We start from the raw sequence: 16672 nt of genomic DNA, 5'->3' as shown, positions 1-16672 counted from the left end.
AGACAGAGGAGCCTCCACCTCTCCGGGGAATTCCAAATAAAAATGTAAAATATCCCCCAGACCCCTGGAACGGCGTCCCGAAGGTTGTCCCGATTTATCCCACTCCGTCATTTCCCAGCGGGGGATCTGCCAACGAGGGAAGAAGACAAAAAGAAATATTAAAAAAAGAAAAAGAAAAAGAATGGAGAGGTCTATCCGCGATAATGGAGCCCCCGCTCCGATAATGGGCTCTCGGGATTGAAATCACTCTTTATTTATTTCTATTTATTCCCTCCACCCACTCGCGATGAAAACGCGTTTGGAAATATTCAACCATCCCATTTGGCCCGAAAATATAAATAAATAACAATGCGTATAAATTATCGTCACCCATATGAATGAATTTTTGTTAATTCGTTTTTATTTATTCCCTTCATTTGCATGGTATAAATGTCAGTAAAGGTGTATTTAGAAGTTCCGTATCGATGTGTAGGTAACCTGTGAATTTATGTATGAGCAACTATTTGGGGGGAATAAATTTTATTTAATTTTTTCCAGGGGTTGCGAGTCGAGCAAAAGGGAGCCGGCCTCGATGGGAGTCCCTGGCGATTTCTCTCCCGGAAGTTGACACCTACGACTTTCCTGGCAGACGATCTGGAACGTGGTACGATCCTCTACGGGAAGCTCAGGCCTCATTGCACCGCTCTGGAAACTAGAATCGAAGAAAAACTAACCCAATATCGTGGCCCCTTGATACCGGGAAACCACACTAGTTACATTCATCCTTCCTCCGGCGACGAGGCCGCAGTCTTCAGGTACTCGAAGAGGAGCCACACAGGCAAGTCGATCGAGATCTGCGAGATCGGTTCTTCTCGGCGATTTCTTCGGGCCCGTCTCCATCTTGAGGCCTCGAAGGCTCTTCAGGGTCGCCCGCCTTGGGAGAACTCGCCGGAGAGGAGATCGATCTCCTGGAAGGAACGAGATCGCGTCCCAGAAACACCTCCGAGAACTCCCCGAGGAGCTTTCGGACACTTCCGGTCCCCGCGAGACGCGCTTCCGGTCGGAAAAATCGAAGACCCTGAAGAGAGTTCATCTTAACTTCATCTAATAATCAGGGATTTAAATTCTCTCTTTTCATTTTATGGGGAGGTTCACTCCTCATGGATCAACTTTAGGGTCTCTTAATTCTGGAAGGCACGGAAAAGAAAATAGACTTAATTTTTCTCCATAAAAATATTCCGGGAATATCATTGATCAGAATGTTCGGGGATTTAAATTCTCTTTTTTAATCTTGCCTTTTTATGGCCAATTGAACCACTCTTCGTGGTCTGGACGGATCGACTTCAGGACCTCTTAACTCTGGAAAGCACCGAGGAAAAGTGCGGATCTTAAAACCAGAATGCGGCTGGATTGTAAATGGAGCCTAATCGGATTTCTTGCCGAGAACCATCTGCTCCTTGGATAATGAGCCGCCTCGCGAGATTTCGATGCTTTCGCGGTCGCGTTTAGTGCCGGCGCTCCTGAAGAACATTTCCAGCACGCGGGATGAGCTAGGCTGCAGAAAACCCGATTTTAATCGAGGAAAGTTCGGCAAAATCCTTTGGGAAAATTCGAGGTGGGTCACGGGACCGCCGCCATCTTGGATCGCGCTCGACGCGAAGACGCGCGGACACTTTGGGGATATTTTCAGGATATTTCGGGCCTAATGGAATATCCGTCTCCGTTTGAGACTCGGGGGACGAAAAAGAGGCATCCGTAGGAGGATATCGGTTGTTCGGATGGTACGTGAGTTCCAGAAACACACTGACGGCTCGCCGATTCCTCGTAGCGATCGCGAGAGAGAACTCGTCCCTTGTCCGGCACGCCGGACGCTTCCTGTCGGGAGAATTCCGGGGGCGTTTTCTCCGCGCAAAAATCCCGTTAATAATGCAAGAAAATAAACGGCGGGCGCGAGAATTCGGCCGGGACGTGCGGCTATTTTTCTCTTTTTCCCGTGGGAGAGGTTCTAGGAAGAAGGGCTCCCCAAGACGCGCGGGACCCCGCATTTGTCGCTCTTGCCGAAGATAAAAGACCCCATCGCGTGATAAGATGCTTTCAAGACTTGAGAAATATCCCGAGAACGTTCATATATATTTTTATATCTTTAATATGCCGTGAAATTGCGACGTTTACACGGGGACACTCTCGGAAGGGGAGAATCTTCAAGAAAATGGCCGTCACTTCCCGTCTGGAATTAACAGACGGATTTCACTTGGCACGCACTGCAGTTCGGCGTCTGAAATCTTACGTTGCCGAGTGAAAAGTAGAAAGTGCAAAGAATAGCTCTCCGCGCTCGCTGTTTTCCTCGCTTTTCATTTTCTTATTATATTCGCCTCCGCGCGGCGAAAATCGCGGCTTCCAAGATGGCCGCCGGACGGCTGAGCGTGGACGCCGACTCGTCTCTCTTTCCCCGGTTAATTTAGAAAATTTCGTCCCGCGACGAAATCGCCAATCTGCATAAATTACTCGCGCGGGAGAAAGGAAAACTCTTCGGGGGAATAATCGCCCTGGCCGTTCTCGGGGGGGAACTAGTGAAATGGAATCTTGACCCGTAACATCGGTCAAGTAGTATACAAGGAATAAGTAGGCTAATCTCCGACACGATAGTCAAAGGAGCGACTTATGTTAGTCACGTCTCGAGTTCGCGTTCCTCGATAAGGACGAGGCCTTAACGACTTCGTATTAAATTAAGACCTCGTCCCTCCTTCCCCCTCGCCGCCATCTTGGATGATCGCTTCTTCCCCGACACTGTTCAACTATCCCTAACTTCCTACAAAATTCCAGATATAGAAAATCGTTCTAAAACACTAAATCTTACCTAATGTGGTTTCGCTGTCTGGTTTCACGGCATTTTATCGGAAATCTGTATAAATTTGGGAAAATTATCAAGAGGATATAAATAGACAGAGCGGCGTCTCCGACAAGTTCACGACTGAGGCCTCTACTAAGCGCCAAGTCTCTTTACGCCAAGCATGACACCACCGAGGATATAATTCCCATCCTACGGCCGCAAATACTGTTATTAAAAGATACCCTACACTTTCTAACCCACACTTTACGGCTTTAATCCAAGGCGATCGGGAGTTAAATATTAAATTCGTAAAATTGAACATCCCATCCGTTAAATTCATCCTGGAGTGTATTTCGGATTTAACAGACCGCGATATTGAAAACGAGTTCCGCGAAAGTCTTCGGGGTTCCTTTTCAACGGTTAGCCGAATAATAGGACGTCGTAATTACGGGGAAACGCGAGAGGCAGAGAGATACGATAATAGGCCCGATAATATGATAATAGGAAGAGGCGCGTCGCACCGACTGGGAATGTTAATGCGATTTCACATTGCAAGACCTATTAGACTCATAATGTAGGCCCGAAGGAGTCGTCGCCACCGATTTCGAGAGACGTGGAAAGTGTCAAAGGATTCCGGGTGTGTTGACCCGGTGATTTTGGCACGCGCTTTTGCCATTTCCCCTCCCCTCCCCTCCGTAAAAGCGACTTCGAACATGCCTCCAATTTCAGGGAGCATTTTTTAACCAACAGCGAAAATTGTAATTCCGAGCACATGCACCTTCCACGCGTGCACTTCCGATTACCCTACCGACAGGTGCACGTGAAGTGCATCCGAAGTGCACTTCGTCCTAGAAAGTGGGGTCGAGAATAAATCTCGGGAAAAACGAAAGCCTCACTTGCAAGATTCATGTCTAAATACACTCGGGATAAAAATGCGACTTTATACATTTTTTATTAATTTCTTTTTACCAGGATAAATTCCAATTCTTCCCCGCGAGTCTCTCAACAACAGCACCGGAACGATATATAAATAATTATTGTATGTAGTGTATAAGTGCTTTTATTTAATATTTAGTACACACACATAGTGACAGTTTCTCAACACGTGCGTGACAGACCAGGTTTCTGGTAAGATCCCCCTAGAGTTTCGAAAATATGAGGACAATCCTCTTCGGCTCGTCAAAATATCTCATACATCTCGGATGACATCTACGATATGATAGCAAATTTCTATACACGATTACTGCGAGATTAAAACTCCCAGAGCGGATTGGTTCACTTGGGAATTGGACGATTCGATTAATTTACGTAATCGTATGTCGTTACATGTATATATCTCTTTTATCTGCTTCAACGACGCGAATTGTCACGATAGGAACGCACATTTACAAGATATCGACAGCACCGGATTAAAACATGTATCTTTCTGTATACATATATATGTATATAAATTCTCGAGACGCACAAACAGAACTTGTTATATATATATATATTATATAATACGCATAATTAACGGTACCTTATAGAGAGATGAGAAAAAACTCCATTTTTTTTTCTTTCTCTACAATTAATCCATTTTTTACAATCAAAGTCTCTTGCATTTCGTAAAACTATTTTCATGCCAATATTAAAAACGTGTGTATATCGAAACATTTTTATATACTGAGTAATTCCAAAATTGTCGGGTGAACGTTAATCGGAGATTAATCGAGTTCCGCTCACAGGTGAAAAAAAAAAACTTATCGAGTCGGTAAGTTTTACGGTATGATTAATTTAAACACATTAATTAGGAACCGTCGAAGAATCTACGCTCAGAGATAATCGCTCGACTTAAAGTTACTGGAATCATTAAAACTACTGGAATGAATATGGTCGGTATCACTAAAAGTCCTGAGGTAATTAGTGTACAAAATGCAGGTCACTTGATCGTCGACGGAGTGAAATAAAATTATCGGGAGAATCGTTGATTTAGGCTCGGTGCACCGGTACGTGTCCTCGTTAAATTATCTCGTAAGGTATTATAAATAATGTTGTACTGTTAACGATGCTAAGTACGTATCACGCGGCTGGGCGAAATATTGCACTAGAAAAATCACAATTAACTAAGTACCCTGTAACTTAAATTAGTCCTTACGTAGAATAGGTTGCGGTGGGCATAAAGGTCCTGCGAAAGGATTGCTTCACCGACTCTCATTAAATATTCCACTTCTCCATAATTAATAATTAATGCACCGAATAATTTTAATCTCTGAAGCACTTGCAAACTTGCAAAAGTTACGCTAATTAAAAAAAATATACACATGTGTATTGACGATAAAAATTCATATGTGGGAAAATTGATTTTTTTTTTTCACCCTTAAGTTATATTAAATTTAGTTAATAATCGGTAAAGCAATACTATCGCATTATCTTAAGCTAAACACCATGTCATTAGTACGCGATTTGGTTCTCGCATTTCTCAGCTTGGTCGAGTTTCTATAGGTACTACTTCTTTTTAATAATACTTCATTCCGTGTCACTTTCATCGTGTTCAAAGAGTCGCAAAGAATGGGGGTAAGTACATTAGCTAAGGGAAATAAAAGGGGACCGACTTTGCAAACTTTCGACACGACGACTAAAATTGTAAATAGTATCCAAGGGAAGCTAAATATAAAACAGCAATAACTTAATCGTTTTCTCACTAAAGCACTCTAAGAAATCTCGACAATGACCTCACGTTAAAATAGTCAGATACAAGGTACAGCTCGATTTCAAGGAACATCTCTTTTAGAAATTAGGAAGAAGCTCTTAGAGATTTGGAAAAGCTTTGACATCAGATCCCCAAGTCTGTTATTAAGAGATCGGAACAAGTTCTGGGCTGTAAAATCCCAAAAGTGATATATATCCTTTCTCCGATAATAAAGAATTTTTCAAAGCAATGAACAAGGAAGAGTATAGAGGAAAAATACAATAATCCGTAATATACTTTTCCAGATTCAGTAAAATGTTCCCTCCGAGTTATAATAGCTTTTCTCACTTTCATTAAATCGCCTCGATATCCATCACAGACTAATTTTTTTTTGTGTGAATCTGCTATATGCCACTTCGAGCTGTAATCTAATCATACGTCATTTCGTTTCTGTTAAACAATCTAAACAAAATTAATTGTTGAAAGATTCTCTGAACATGGATGGTACGTATTATAAAGTAGAGGCTTCCCTGTCAGGAATATTAAAGAGACCTGCGTCGGTCCAGTAATACGATGGAGGACCTCTGGTAAAACAGTACTTCATTTCCAATGGCTCTTCGTGGTCGACATAGTATAAAAGATAAAAGTTGCACATTTCATCTTGATTCGTAGCTCCCACATAGGTCATGGTCGGACGGTTGCTTTCCATGGTGCACCGTGCTGCAAATATATCGCCCATTTTGCCCGCAACCTTATTATGCACTGGGTAAAACATCTGTGGTTCCAGAGGATCCCTTTTTCCAAGTTCGATCCATTGATTGCCAGGTTTAATTATATACCCAGACACTATTTTCCCCAACGAGTGAGTGTGAACTCTGTACGCGAATGGATAAATAGTTTTGTTCTCTTTCATCATGCAGGCGGACTCCATATACTCGACTTGATGCGGTGGAATAAGACCTGACGTGCCGAGCAGGAGCACTCCAGCTAATTTGCTAAGAGGATGCGTCGTGTAATGCAGAAATACCCCGGAATCATCGGTACTCCCATCTTTAAAGCGTTCTATGTGCGCATAGTGAACTTGCAGCACCAAGTACTTAATCTGAGATTTGCCACCGACTTTGAAACCTACGCCATCCGGAAGATTCAGCCTCGGGGCATCCCTTGCCCAAGCATACAGAATCTGCGAGGAAAAGGAATGCAATAAGGTTACGTACACCACTACAAATACCTTTCTCGAAACTCATGGCTCGTTCTTGATCCTCCGATCCAAAATTTGCCCAAAATTAGTAACACAAAAGCATACTAAATTACCTCCGATCCTTCCGCACATGGACTCGCAGTCTCTCCAAAGCTATGCTTGCTCCGTGCCATTTCTCCGCAGTTCCACACCTCTCTCGAGGTCCCAGGCTTAGTACAACCATAAAGAATCATGTGATGTGCAGTGGACATCGTAGCATTTGGCTCGAAACCCACGATATAATATTCCTTGGAAGAGTCGATCTTGATCGGAGTACAAAGGTACAACTCCGGCTGAAGGAATAACCAATTATAAACTAACCGAAAATAATCAAAGTATCGTTAACAATGTTAAAAGTCCGCATTTTTCAATTCTTTTTCACGTCGGCTAAGTTACGTCAAAGCTGATTATCGCGAAAGAGCATTTTAAATCGAGGGAACAGAAATTAAAGGTCGAAGTGGTTCCATATGTTCAAGATGCGCAAGAAAATGATGAAAGCGTGGGAATAAATTACACGTACCACGTTCGGGGTCACATTCGGCATGAATAAAGAATACTTCTCGATGAGGTAACATTGTACGGTGTTGACCAAAATCACAGTTGATAAAGTATATATGACGTACGCGTACGCCTCTTTCATGCTCGAGACCGAGTTACAAGTTCTCTTCTTATCAATGAACCGCCAACCCAATTGACCGCGACCACTTACTACGTGACAGGTCGATAGCGAAGGACCGTGGATCGCGATATTATGACGCGACGTAGAGATATTTTTTGTCCTCTAACAGTGACGCAATAACGGCACTTCCTCTTCATCCATAAGATGGCAGCACTTCCCTCTTCCTACGCAAGATGGCGCCCCACTCAACGTCCATTTTCCTTACAGGAGAGAAATTAAAAATGACAAGAAATTAAAATTCAATGTCTACTCCCCTAGTTGATATTTATTTTGCAACATTACAAAAAACCCATTACAAGGTCGCATTACACACGCAGTAGCATGGAAGCATTCATAATATACGTGAATAAATAAGTACAGACATACAATTAGAGTTCGTTGTGTCTTAATAATTAATAAGAGATACGTGGAGTATTTTTTAAATATCTCTCAGGATAATTGTTATCTTTTCGTGACGTATATGTCGCGAATCTGGTCCGTGAGCCACTCAATCGCCGGTTGCAATCCTTCCCCTGTAATCGCATTCGTTGCTCTTATATGCCAGGGTTTATTTTGAATCCTTTCCAGCCCTAATCCAGCCACAAGTTTGACCGAAGTCAAAGAATCCAGCAAGTCCATTTTATTCGCCAGGAATAAAATCGGGATCTTCCGACCTGGAAAGGTTCGATAAGGGGGTGTTAAAATTGAGATTGACATAAAATTGTTAGGAATGATTTTTCGTACTAGCAATGTCAGGATGCTGAAGAAGCATGTTCAGCTCTTCCTTAACGACAACCAGGCGAAGCTTGTCGCTGCTATCGATTAAAAAAATTATCCCGTGACAATCCTTGTAATAATGCTCCCATAAGGAGCGATACCTGTCGTGGCCGGACATATCGAACGCAGTAAAATTAAGATTCTTGTCTGAAATAGAAAAGGTTATATTTTAACGTTCTGAGAGGCCTTTTTAATTAGTAACAAACATATCGGTACGAAATACGGACCCTTCTCTATTCGTATTTCTGTTTTATTGATAATTTATCGACCGAGACAACAATATGGCGGCTTCAAAACTGTCATGGCGTCCTAATGCGCATAAAATGTGCGTAGATGTGATTTCAGTTTAAGATTCGAAGCGCGAGAGGATCGAAAGCGACAGATTAAACTCGTAAATGAATTAAAGAACGCAATATGACAGAAATTATGGCACAAAAGGACGCCATGACGGACCAATCTCAAGATACTTCAAATATAGGCAAGTTGTCGATAATTGTTCTCTCGACATAACCTAATTGAGCGCCTTTTTCTTGACTTGTCAATTTTCTGCAGATTCTTTATTTTTCATCGTATTCACGAAAGAACGTCAACTATTTCTTATCGGATTTGGTTTTTTTTGTATGATATCGATGGCAAATCATAAGATGCTTCTTTTAACTTGCATGTATATTTTCAGATCTCAAGGAGAAGAAAGACAGACTGCAGAAGCAAATAGCAGAGCTGAAAGCTCTGATCTTTCAAATCGAATTGAATTTGAACATCACCAAGTTTGGAAATATAAAAAATGTCAAGAGATTGTCAGAGTCGATCAGCACTTCCAGAAAGGCGATTCAGACTATTCCAAATGTTGAGATCGAGCTACAGAACGACTTGTATAAATTTGCTGGGATGCAATGTGTTAAGTTTACCAAGGAAGAGTTTGTGTTCAAATTTTTTTCTGTGTGTGAGACCCGGAACGTTGAGGTTTATACCATCCAATTTTTTAATAAGGATGGTGTAGGGACGTTAGGCAAATGGGCATTACCTATGCCCATTGACATGGATCGCATTCTTGAAGAAACCCCAATTAATGTCCTGTCACAAGTGACGTTATTCCTTAGAAATTGCAAACATTATATCAATTGCTACACTAGCAGGATGGAACAATATTTTGAATTGAAGGTGGGCTGTATGCCAGCAAATCGAATACCAAGGATATACTTGATATATGCATGTAATAATATTAATATAATTCCAGAGGTATCTCAACGGCACGAATAATTGCACAGTGGATTCAAGTTTTGGATACAGTCATATCAATATACAGCTGTTTGGATTTCATAGACTAGAAACGAATACATTCTTGAATATTGAAATATACTTGTGTTATGATCTCGCTGAAGCTAGACCCGAGAAAGTTCATGTAGATCCCATCGGAAAGAAGAAGTTTACCCCAAAAGAGAAGAACGAACTCATGCTTCTTATAAAATATTTTAAATATATGAATTTACAATCTGCATTCGAAAAGTTTACCGATGGAACAACTGCATCTTTTGTATGGACAAAGGAAACTGTTGAAAGTCCAATGGAAATAAATGTAGGTCATAGATTTGGTGTATGGTCATATGACAACTGTTACAATAGTAGTTCATTATCCTTTTTATTCTAGATCAGCAGCAGCTCAGAAAGTGAGTCGATATTAAAAGAAGCTGTTCTGGTACGGAAGCAAACTGCAGAGAAAAAAAAAAGGAAGCAGGATCTAATGAAGAAATGGAAACAGGGACAAAGTGTTAGATCGTCTAAAATATTAGAATGGGAGAAGATAGAAGAATTAAAACGAGCTGAAGAGAATTTGCTCAAACATAGATCCTATAGAAAAGAGAAGATTCAGAAGCAGAGAAGATCTAAACGACCTTTATCAGAAGAATCCGAACAAGATTTACGGAAACGTAGTCTTAGAGAGACGAGAGGTGTAAAAAAGATTAAGGAAATAAGAATTTCTTCCGATGACTCTGAAGAATTTAAAAAGGATGCACCCATACCGGCTCGTCATAAAGAAACAAACAGTTCTGTAAAACATAAATTTAAGCGAATAATATCCAAAGATTCTGAAGAAGATAATTCTTTGAAAAACGGTCTTTGTGAAGATGAGAATCAAGGAAGAAATGATTCGCAAGCGATTTTACTAGAAGAATCCAATGGAGAAGACGTCTCGGTACAGATATTACCTTCGGAAGAAAAAGATCAAGGAAACGAACAAGCTCCATGGTATGCTACCAAAAATGAGAAGTCAACAACAAAACCGATTGTCATTTCTGCACCGAATGCAAAAGGAAAAAATACTTCATTGACGTCTCGACCCGGGCCACGATCGAGTAAAAGTTTCATCCAAGAAGAAACAGTAATTCCAAAATCGACTGAACCTAAGTTGAAGCAAACTACTCTTCCATTTAAGTCTCTCCAAGGTATAAAGTATGATTTTACAAAAGATATACCATTGATAAAAAAGTATTTTAAGAAAAAAGAGAATGTGGGAGAGAAAAACACTAGCAATTTGATTACAACCAGTACACCTTTACATGGGTCTTCGAAGAAAGTGATTGACTCTCCTACAAAAGTCGATGATTTAACCATCAGTGACATACAGTCTACGTGAAGTATTGTTCAAACAAAGCAAGTGTTTCGAACGAATGGAAGAATTGGAAGAATTCATTGTTAAAGTGAAATACATTTAATGACTAAATGTTTATTGATATTGCTTGACACTTTAACAGAAAAAAAAAAAGTGGGTTATAACCACAATGAATGATACATTTTCTACATACTTATTAAATATTTTTTAAATTCATAGAAATTTACCACTAAATTATGGTACTTGATTTAGAATACATGTGAATTGTATATTAGGTTGTAAGTCCATGATAATATATTAGAGTTTGTATTATACCAAATTTTTGTGATATACGTTACATCATTCATCGACGGTAAGCATTGAAACGTGGATGCAATAACAGTGTAGTACAAACGTAATTAATTTAAACACGTCATAATAATAACCTGACCAAGTGGATGATACAGAATCTACAAAGCGTGACGTAACAAAAAGTATTTTACAATTCATAAATATAAAGAAGTTTACAATAATCGATAAGCTTTCAAATTATAACGTACAATGTATCTATTCCTAGAGACGAGTAAATAATATCTTGACAAGTGGTGAGCCACGGTGACGACTGGTGCTGAAGAAGGCGTGGGTGCAATGTCGGTGCAATTCCCAAATCGCGTTTTCAACAGAAGCGATGTTTACTCAGAACTTACATGCGAATTTCTCGACATTAAAGCCGACTGTGGGCACTATGTCTATGGAGCGATCTTCCTCGCGTTTGAAATGATTTATTACGGTCGACTTACCGCTGTTATTAAGGCCCACTACTAATACGTTTACTTCCTTTTTTTTCAGCCCTAAAAGATTAGCAAGTCGGTCGAATAAGCCCATTTTTTTGACTTTATTTAATCCTCTCAATTGTTTGCTACGTTTTCCCCGACATGCGACTCTATCGAACTCCGATAATCATCCTAATCGTCGTCTTCAAAATAGAGGGAGTGCAATGGTGTATATACTGAAAATTAAAGGTAAAATTTTAGTTCGTGATCTACTGTGGCTCTCCCACCCTTCTCATCGGGAGACCAGGTTGTCTCATTTTAACGCGGCTGACTAAAGGGTGTGACAAAGAGCGCCAATGAAGGGACCGTATGCGGTCTCTTATCGCCCCCTCCCCCCCCCGACCGCTACGCCGCTAATGTCACGGAACAAGCTAACAAGGTATGTGTGCTGCTTGGGGGTATCACCGATATAACGTTAATGTTCACATGACGTTCGAGTTTTGGGCGAGACGATTGCAGGAGTTTGTGATAATTCCCACTGCCTTACGAGCAGATTAAACCATTGGACTGGGAAAAATGTCTTCGGCGGACATAGCCATACTCGTGGACATGGGCTTTACCATGTTGAAGGCGTAAGTTCGTTATTAATTGCGGTTGCCGCATTCTTAACCTACAAATCTGAGACATGTTTTGGTTTAGGGAGAAGGCCTTACAGATTACGGGGAATAAGGGCGTGGAGCCGGCGATGGAATGGTATTTGTTAAATATTTGTTTTCAAAAAGTAGTAGAGAATATGTACAATATTTTAGATAACAATCTTTATATTTTTAGGCTACTGGCTCATTCGGATGAAACCGAACCCGAGCCCCCGATGGTAGAGAATTCAGTAAAGGAAGTCAACAATACAGGGAACGAAGTCAGCGAAGCGTCTGAAGAAGACGGTGCTCCAAGTGCTAGTAACCAAGTTTCCACAACCGAGGGTGCGAAAAGTCTGAAGTGTAATTTGTAAGTAAATGGTTTACGGTATAATGTAATTACATTAGGACTAAAGTATTTAATTCCTGAATTCTGAGTCCTGGTCTGTTTTTGCTTCTGTACGAATAGGTGCGGGAAACTATTTAAGACCAACCTCGAGGTAGAGTTCCATGCAACAAAATCTGGGCATGACAGTTTTTCGGAAAGCACAGAGGAGAAGAAGCAGCTTACGGAGGAAGAGAAGAGGCAACAGTTGAAGCTGCTCGAGGAGAAACTGCGGCAAAAACGAAAGGAACGGGAGGAACAGGAGAAAAGGGAGACGTTTGAAAAGGAGCGCAATAGGATACGCTCTGGAAAGGAAATGACTGAAGCGAGGAAAAAGTAAAACGCTTTCACATTTTTCCTTGATTAACAGATTTTCGATATCCGAAAATGTCCTCTTCTCAGGCTTGAAGAGTTAGAAATGAAGAAGTTACTAGAGCAGAGGAAAAGAGAGAAGGAGGAGGAGCGGATGGCTCGACAAAGAGTCAAGGCACAAATTGAAGCAGACAAAGCTGCCAGACGAGCCAAGGCTGGGAATGGAAGCGCTAACCAAACCCCTGAGCCTGCAACATCTCCTGTGTCGTCCACACCATCGGCCACTCCCTCGACAAAAGACTACAGTGAGACTAAGATTCAAGTACGTTTACAGTTTATCAACTACAGTCAGCGGTACATGTCAGCTGGTATGAGAAACCGCACGTTAAATAAATTTCATCTCTTAGATCAGACTTACTAACGGTCAGACACTCACCCAAACCTTTGGAAGCAAGGAGCAGCTTTCAGCCGTTCGATTGTTCATTGAAATAAATAGGAAAGACGATGCGCAGCCTTTCAACCTCATGACGTGCTTCCCAAAGAAAGTGTTTACGGAAGAGGACTACGATACACCCCTCGACGTATTGGGTGAGTGCGGAATTTATTGCTTTTATCACGTCCAACAACATGCATTCCGCATGGCATGGCACAATCACACCGAATCACAAATTATCATACTTTGAAACGTGTGCTAAACGTGACAATGACGCACATCTACACATCGTGAGTTGATCATGCAGTCTAAGTGTACACTCATATGTATGGATTTTTAAATCTGTGTAGTAATACGATTGAATTATCTCAGTAAGTCATTAAGGAATGACAATGGGTTCAAAGTTCATTGAAGAGATCATGTGGTTTCAGGCCTTGTGCCATCGGCAGTTGTGATTGTGCAGAAAAAGTTGGACCGATGGTAACATATCGACGTCATCGTATCTCCAGCCCTTTCCTGATCGAACCTACAGTTCTCAGTCTCGCATTATTATGAACGATCTTGCGGCTATTATATAATAGTTTAAATTAAAACAATTCCCTTTTTTTTTTCTCCTACCATACTGTCATTCGCTTGACTGTGACTCGGAGTCCATTTGTAGCGAAAGGGCTTCGACAGATTACTTTATGATAAGAACTTCGAGGTATTTAGTAGCAAAAGTCGAGATTCCGTATCGGTGTCGGCGATTGCGAGAATTCGGAAAGAAGGACAGTATTTCGTCGTGCGTTTCCAAAATATATTTGTCACAGTTTATTTTTTAAATTTATTCTATTGGTTCGAATAACACGAATATAAAAAGTCTTTGAGAATTCGTAGCTAATTACGCATATAGAAATGTATCGCTGCAGCCCATTTCTGGAACCGCGTCGCTGAAAGGCGCGCATCGCATGAATGTTTGATAAGATTTTTACGTTGAAAATAAATATAAAACTCAAAGATGGGCCAAATGATCGCCCGACAATGTATGCCCGACTATTGTTACTCTGATTTCCGCAGATTTATGTTTCTCCTAGGCATATTGTCTTTGTTCTCTGTTGATTGCGTATCTCAATATTATATGTACACTGTATATTAATTTGCTATGATTTACTTTTCAATTTTGTTTAGTGGCGGTGAAAAGTCTAAACTACTCCTTAGAGTAGTGATTATAATTGTATAACGTGATATGCCTCCGGTACACTCCCTGGGTAATTAACTTGCTCATTCTGATCGCAGTTGCTTGGGTATCCATGAATCCCATCGCAGTCGATCAGTTCCAATGACTTATTGAAGCATATCCTGATCTCAAAGAGATACGACTCCAATGTTTTCTGCAAACAGAAGGAACGTTGCAGAAATTAAAAAATATATTACATAAAACGATCGGTCTGAATTGATGAAAAAAAAATTTCCCATTTGATTATTTTAAACTGGAAAATGCTTGCAGAAATTTAAAAATGAATAAAATGTCCAGAAGTGCAGTAAGGACGTCAAAGGTAAATCACAAGTTAAGAAACATTTCAGTGGCGCGTGTCGGATGTACACAATCGGTCACGTAAGTGGGCTTTAACTGGAGAGTTTAAAAAACATCCTCTATAAACAAACTCAAATTACAGCTACTCGAGAGTCTCGAAATCAGCAACCGAGTAATTAAGATCCACCTCGTTCAAACAATGCCATTGACTTCCTTGTCTGCTTGATACATTGTCGCGAGTGTGTTTTAATTTTCAGAGCACTTCTCATCATTAATCGTACCCGTAACTATGAAAAAATGTATAAAAGGAAATTAACATATCCCACGTTTTATGTCGTACTTTCATGATTATAGGTACAATTATCAAAAAATTAGAATTTATGGATCACTTGTCAAGGAACGTTTTAAGGTACTTAGTCTCATTATTCGGTTGAAATTTACCCACCGGGTTTTTAATGCACTCGACCTGGCTATTCTTTCCCAGAATTCTCTTCACCCCGTCAAGGATATCTTGGACCGAGTGTACCATTCCAGGCATAATGCTCGCTTTAGCCAGAGTATTCTTCATGTCGTACAGGTCGAGAAAGTCTAGACCTTTCTGGAAATATTTGAGCTCCGTGTTGAGAGATTCCAAGACCGCCGCACAGGTCCCATGTTTGTCCCATTCGTGTTTCCAAAACGAGTGAGGTTTCGTGCCTATTTCAACATCCAGCCATTTCTTGTTGAGTTCACTCTCTATAGAGAGTAGCGCAGATGCATTGAAGTGCAAGGATTTGTTGCAAAATTGGGGCCCGAGCTTGTGCAGTTGGGTCGGCCAAATACCATGAATCGACCATTCCTCGCCCTGTGGTAAGGAACAGCTGTGGTTCGCGTCTCCTTCCTTCCATTGGAAGCACACGGTCTGCGGCCAGTGTTGGGTGAAGATTAATATGTCAAAGTCCGTGGACCCTGACTCAAGGAGATCCGTGTCCGACGTGGGGAGCCTGTGAAAATTCAAAGTGCATTTAAATACAGTCTAGTATTTATCACTTTCACTATTCCATATTAATCCAAAATTTTAATTAAGCGAGTACGTGGGTATCGAACACCTGAGAATTTACTTACCATTCAACTTAATGGGATTACGTAGCGTTAGAATATTTCTTGGGTCCCCCGAAATATTTTTCTCCTCTAATAAATTCAAAAATGATTTCATCCTAATTTCAGAAAGTACACGTTAAAATTATTCGAAGTACTCGAGGAAAATTGAAAATAACCGTTTTGAAGGAGGAATTCAGATAAAAGAAAGAGAAGGTAATTTTCAAAAATAGGCTTTATACTTTAAAGGTCGAGTCCACCAGTATAATCCAGATTCATTGTGAACGCCAACAGGCCATTTTAATATCCTTGGTTCACTCCATTGTTCCCCGTTCACGTGTGAAAGTACGAAAATTCACGTTTACAAAATTCTGAACTACTTGTATAGTACCAGAAAAAAAAGAGATATTAGCCACTCACTCGTACGTTGCTCCGATAAGTGCAAAACCGAGGAAGATGATAACAGCGTTGAACTCGGGACGACTCATCGCAGGTAGCAGCTGCTATAGTGCAGCAGCATGCAGCAACGCTGAATCTCTACTTTCCATCACCCTGGTAACTGCGTATATTATCGGTTATCCCCACTCCTAGTCCTGTCGACATTGTGAGACTTTAACAGCTCTACGTGTCAATGATCGCCTCAATACTTGCCGAGGTGCCAAGAGTAACGGGGGATTTGTCAACCATTCGTCCATTCTCGAGAACGCGTCTCATCTGGTGACGATGCGATATGGACCACTTTCCCATGCCCAGCCCGGCGAATGTCGACCTTACGGCACTACTTCATTCCGCGACCAGTTCG

At 41.0% G+C, this 16672-nt stretch overlaps 5 protein-coding genes across 7 annotated transcripts; 2 read left to right on the top strand and 3 right to left on the bottom strand.

The window, feature by feature from the left end:
• Positions 1–3853: 3853 nt before the first annotated feature.
• LOC105694905 (peptidylglycine alpha-hydroxylating monooxygenase) lies at positions 3854–7357 on the bottom strand. Its single transcript, XM_012416043.2, has 3 exons — positions 7238–7357; positions 6792–7010; positions 3854–6660 (listed from the first exon to the last, which is right to left on the bottom strand). The coding sequence occupies exons 1-3, from the start codon at positions 7355–7357 to the stop codon at positions 5989–5991; spliced, it is 1011 nt and encodes a 336-aa protein (XP_012271466.1). The 3' UTR covers positions 3854–5988.
• Positions 7358–7653: 296 nt separating this feature from the next.
• On the bottom strand, positions 7654–13401 carry LOC105694818 (ADP-ribosylation factor-like protein 6). Its single transcript, XM_012415845.2, has 4 exons — positions 13284–13401; positions 11543–11751; positions 8120–8299; positions 7654–8049 (listed from the first exon to the last, which is right to left on the bottom strand). Exons 2-4 carry the CDS (start codon positions 11625–11627, stop codon positions 7838–7840), a joined length of 477 nt encoding a protein of 158 aa, XP_012271268.1. The 5' UTR covers positions 11628–11751; positions 13284–13401; the 3' UTR covers positions 7654–7837.
• Positions 8472–11549, top strand: LOC105694815. The gene is made up of 4 exons (XM_012415841.2): positions 8472–8630; positions 8829–9313; positions 9390–9728; positions 9801–11549. Exons 1-4 carry the CDS (start codon positions 8567–8569, stop codon positions 10785–10787), a joined length of 1875 nt encoding a protein of 624 aa, XP_012271264.1. The 5' UTR covers positions 8472–8566; the 3' UTR covers positions 10788–11549.
• On the top strand, positions 11970–14305 carry LOC105694816 (UBX domain-containing protein 1). Of its 3 annotated transcripts, XM_012415842.2 has the most exons (7): positions 11970–12147; positions 12215–12268; positions 12347–12520; positions 12620–12871; positions 12938–13169; positions 13255–13435; positions 13712–14305. In XM_012415842.2, exons 1-7 carry the CDS (start codon positions 12092–12094, stop codon positions 13762–13764), a joined length of 1002 nt encoding a protein of 333 aa, XP_012271265.1. In that variant the 5' UTR covers positions 11970–12091; the 3' UTR covers positions 13765–14305. The 3 variants fall into 3 exon arrangements, with proteins under 3 accessions (XP_012271265.1, XP_023290014.1, XP_023290016.1); XM_023434246.1 differs by having other exon boundaries at positions 12215–12520; XM_023434248.1 differs by lacking the exon at positions 13712–14305 and having other exon boundaries at positions 13255–13705.
• On the bottom strand, positions 14063–16604 carry LOC105694817 (ribonuclease Oy). Its single transcript, XM_012415843.1, has 4 exons — positions 16522–16604; positions 16291–16429; positions 15239–15776; positions 14063–14650 (listed from the first exon to the last, which is right to left on the bottom strand). Exons 2-4 carry the CDS (start codon positions 16356–16358, stop codon positions 14486–14488), a joined length of 771 nt encoding a protein of 256 aa, XP_012271266.1. The 5' UTR covers positions 16359–16429; positions 16522–16604; the 3' UTR covers positions 14063–14485.
• Positions 16605–16672: the final 68 nt, after the last annotated feature.

Source organism: Orussus abietinus, unplaced genomic scaffold, assembly GCF_000612105.2.
Source record: "Orussus abietinus isolate OABI.00-Male unplaced genomic scaffold, Oabi_2.0 scaffold27, whole genome shotgun sequence".
NCBI lineage: Eukaryota > Metazoa > Arthropoda > Insecta > Hymenoptera > Orussidae > Orussus > Orussus abietinus.
Note: the sequence above shows the minus strand (reverse complement) of the source record. Positions and strands in the feature narration are given on the sequence as shown.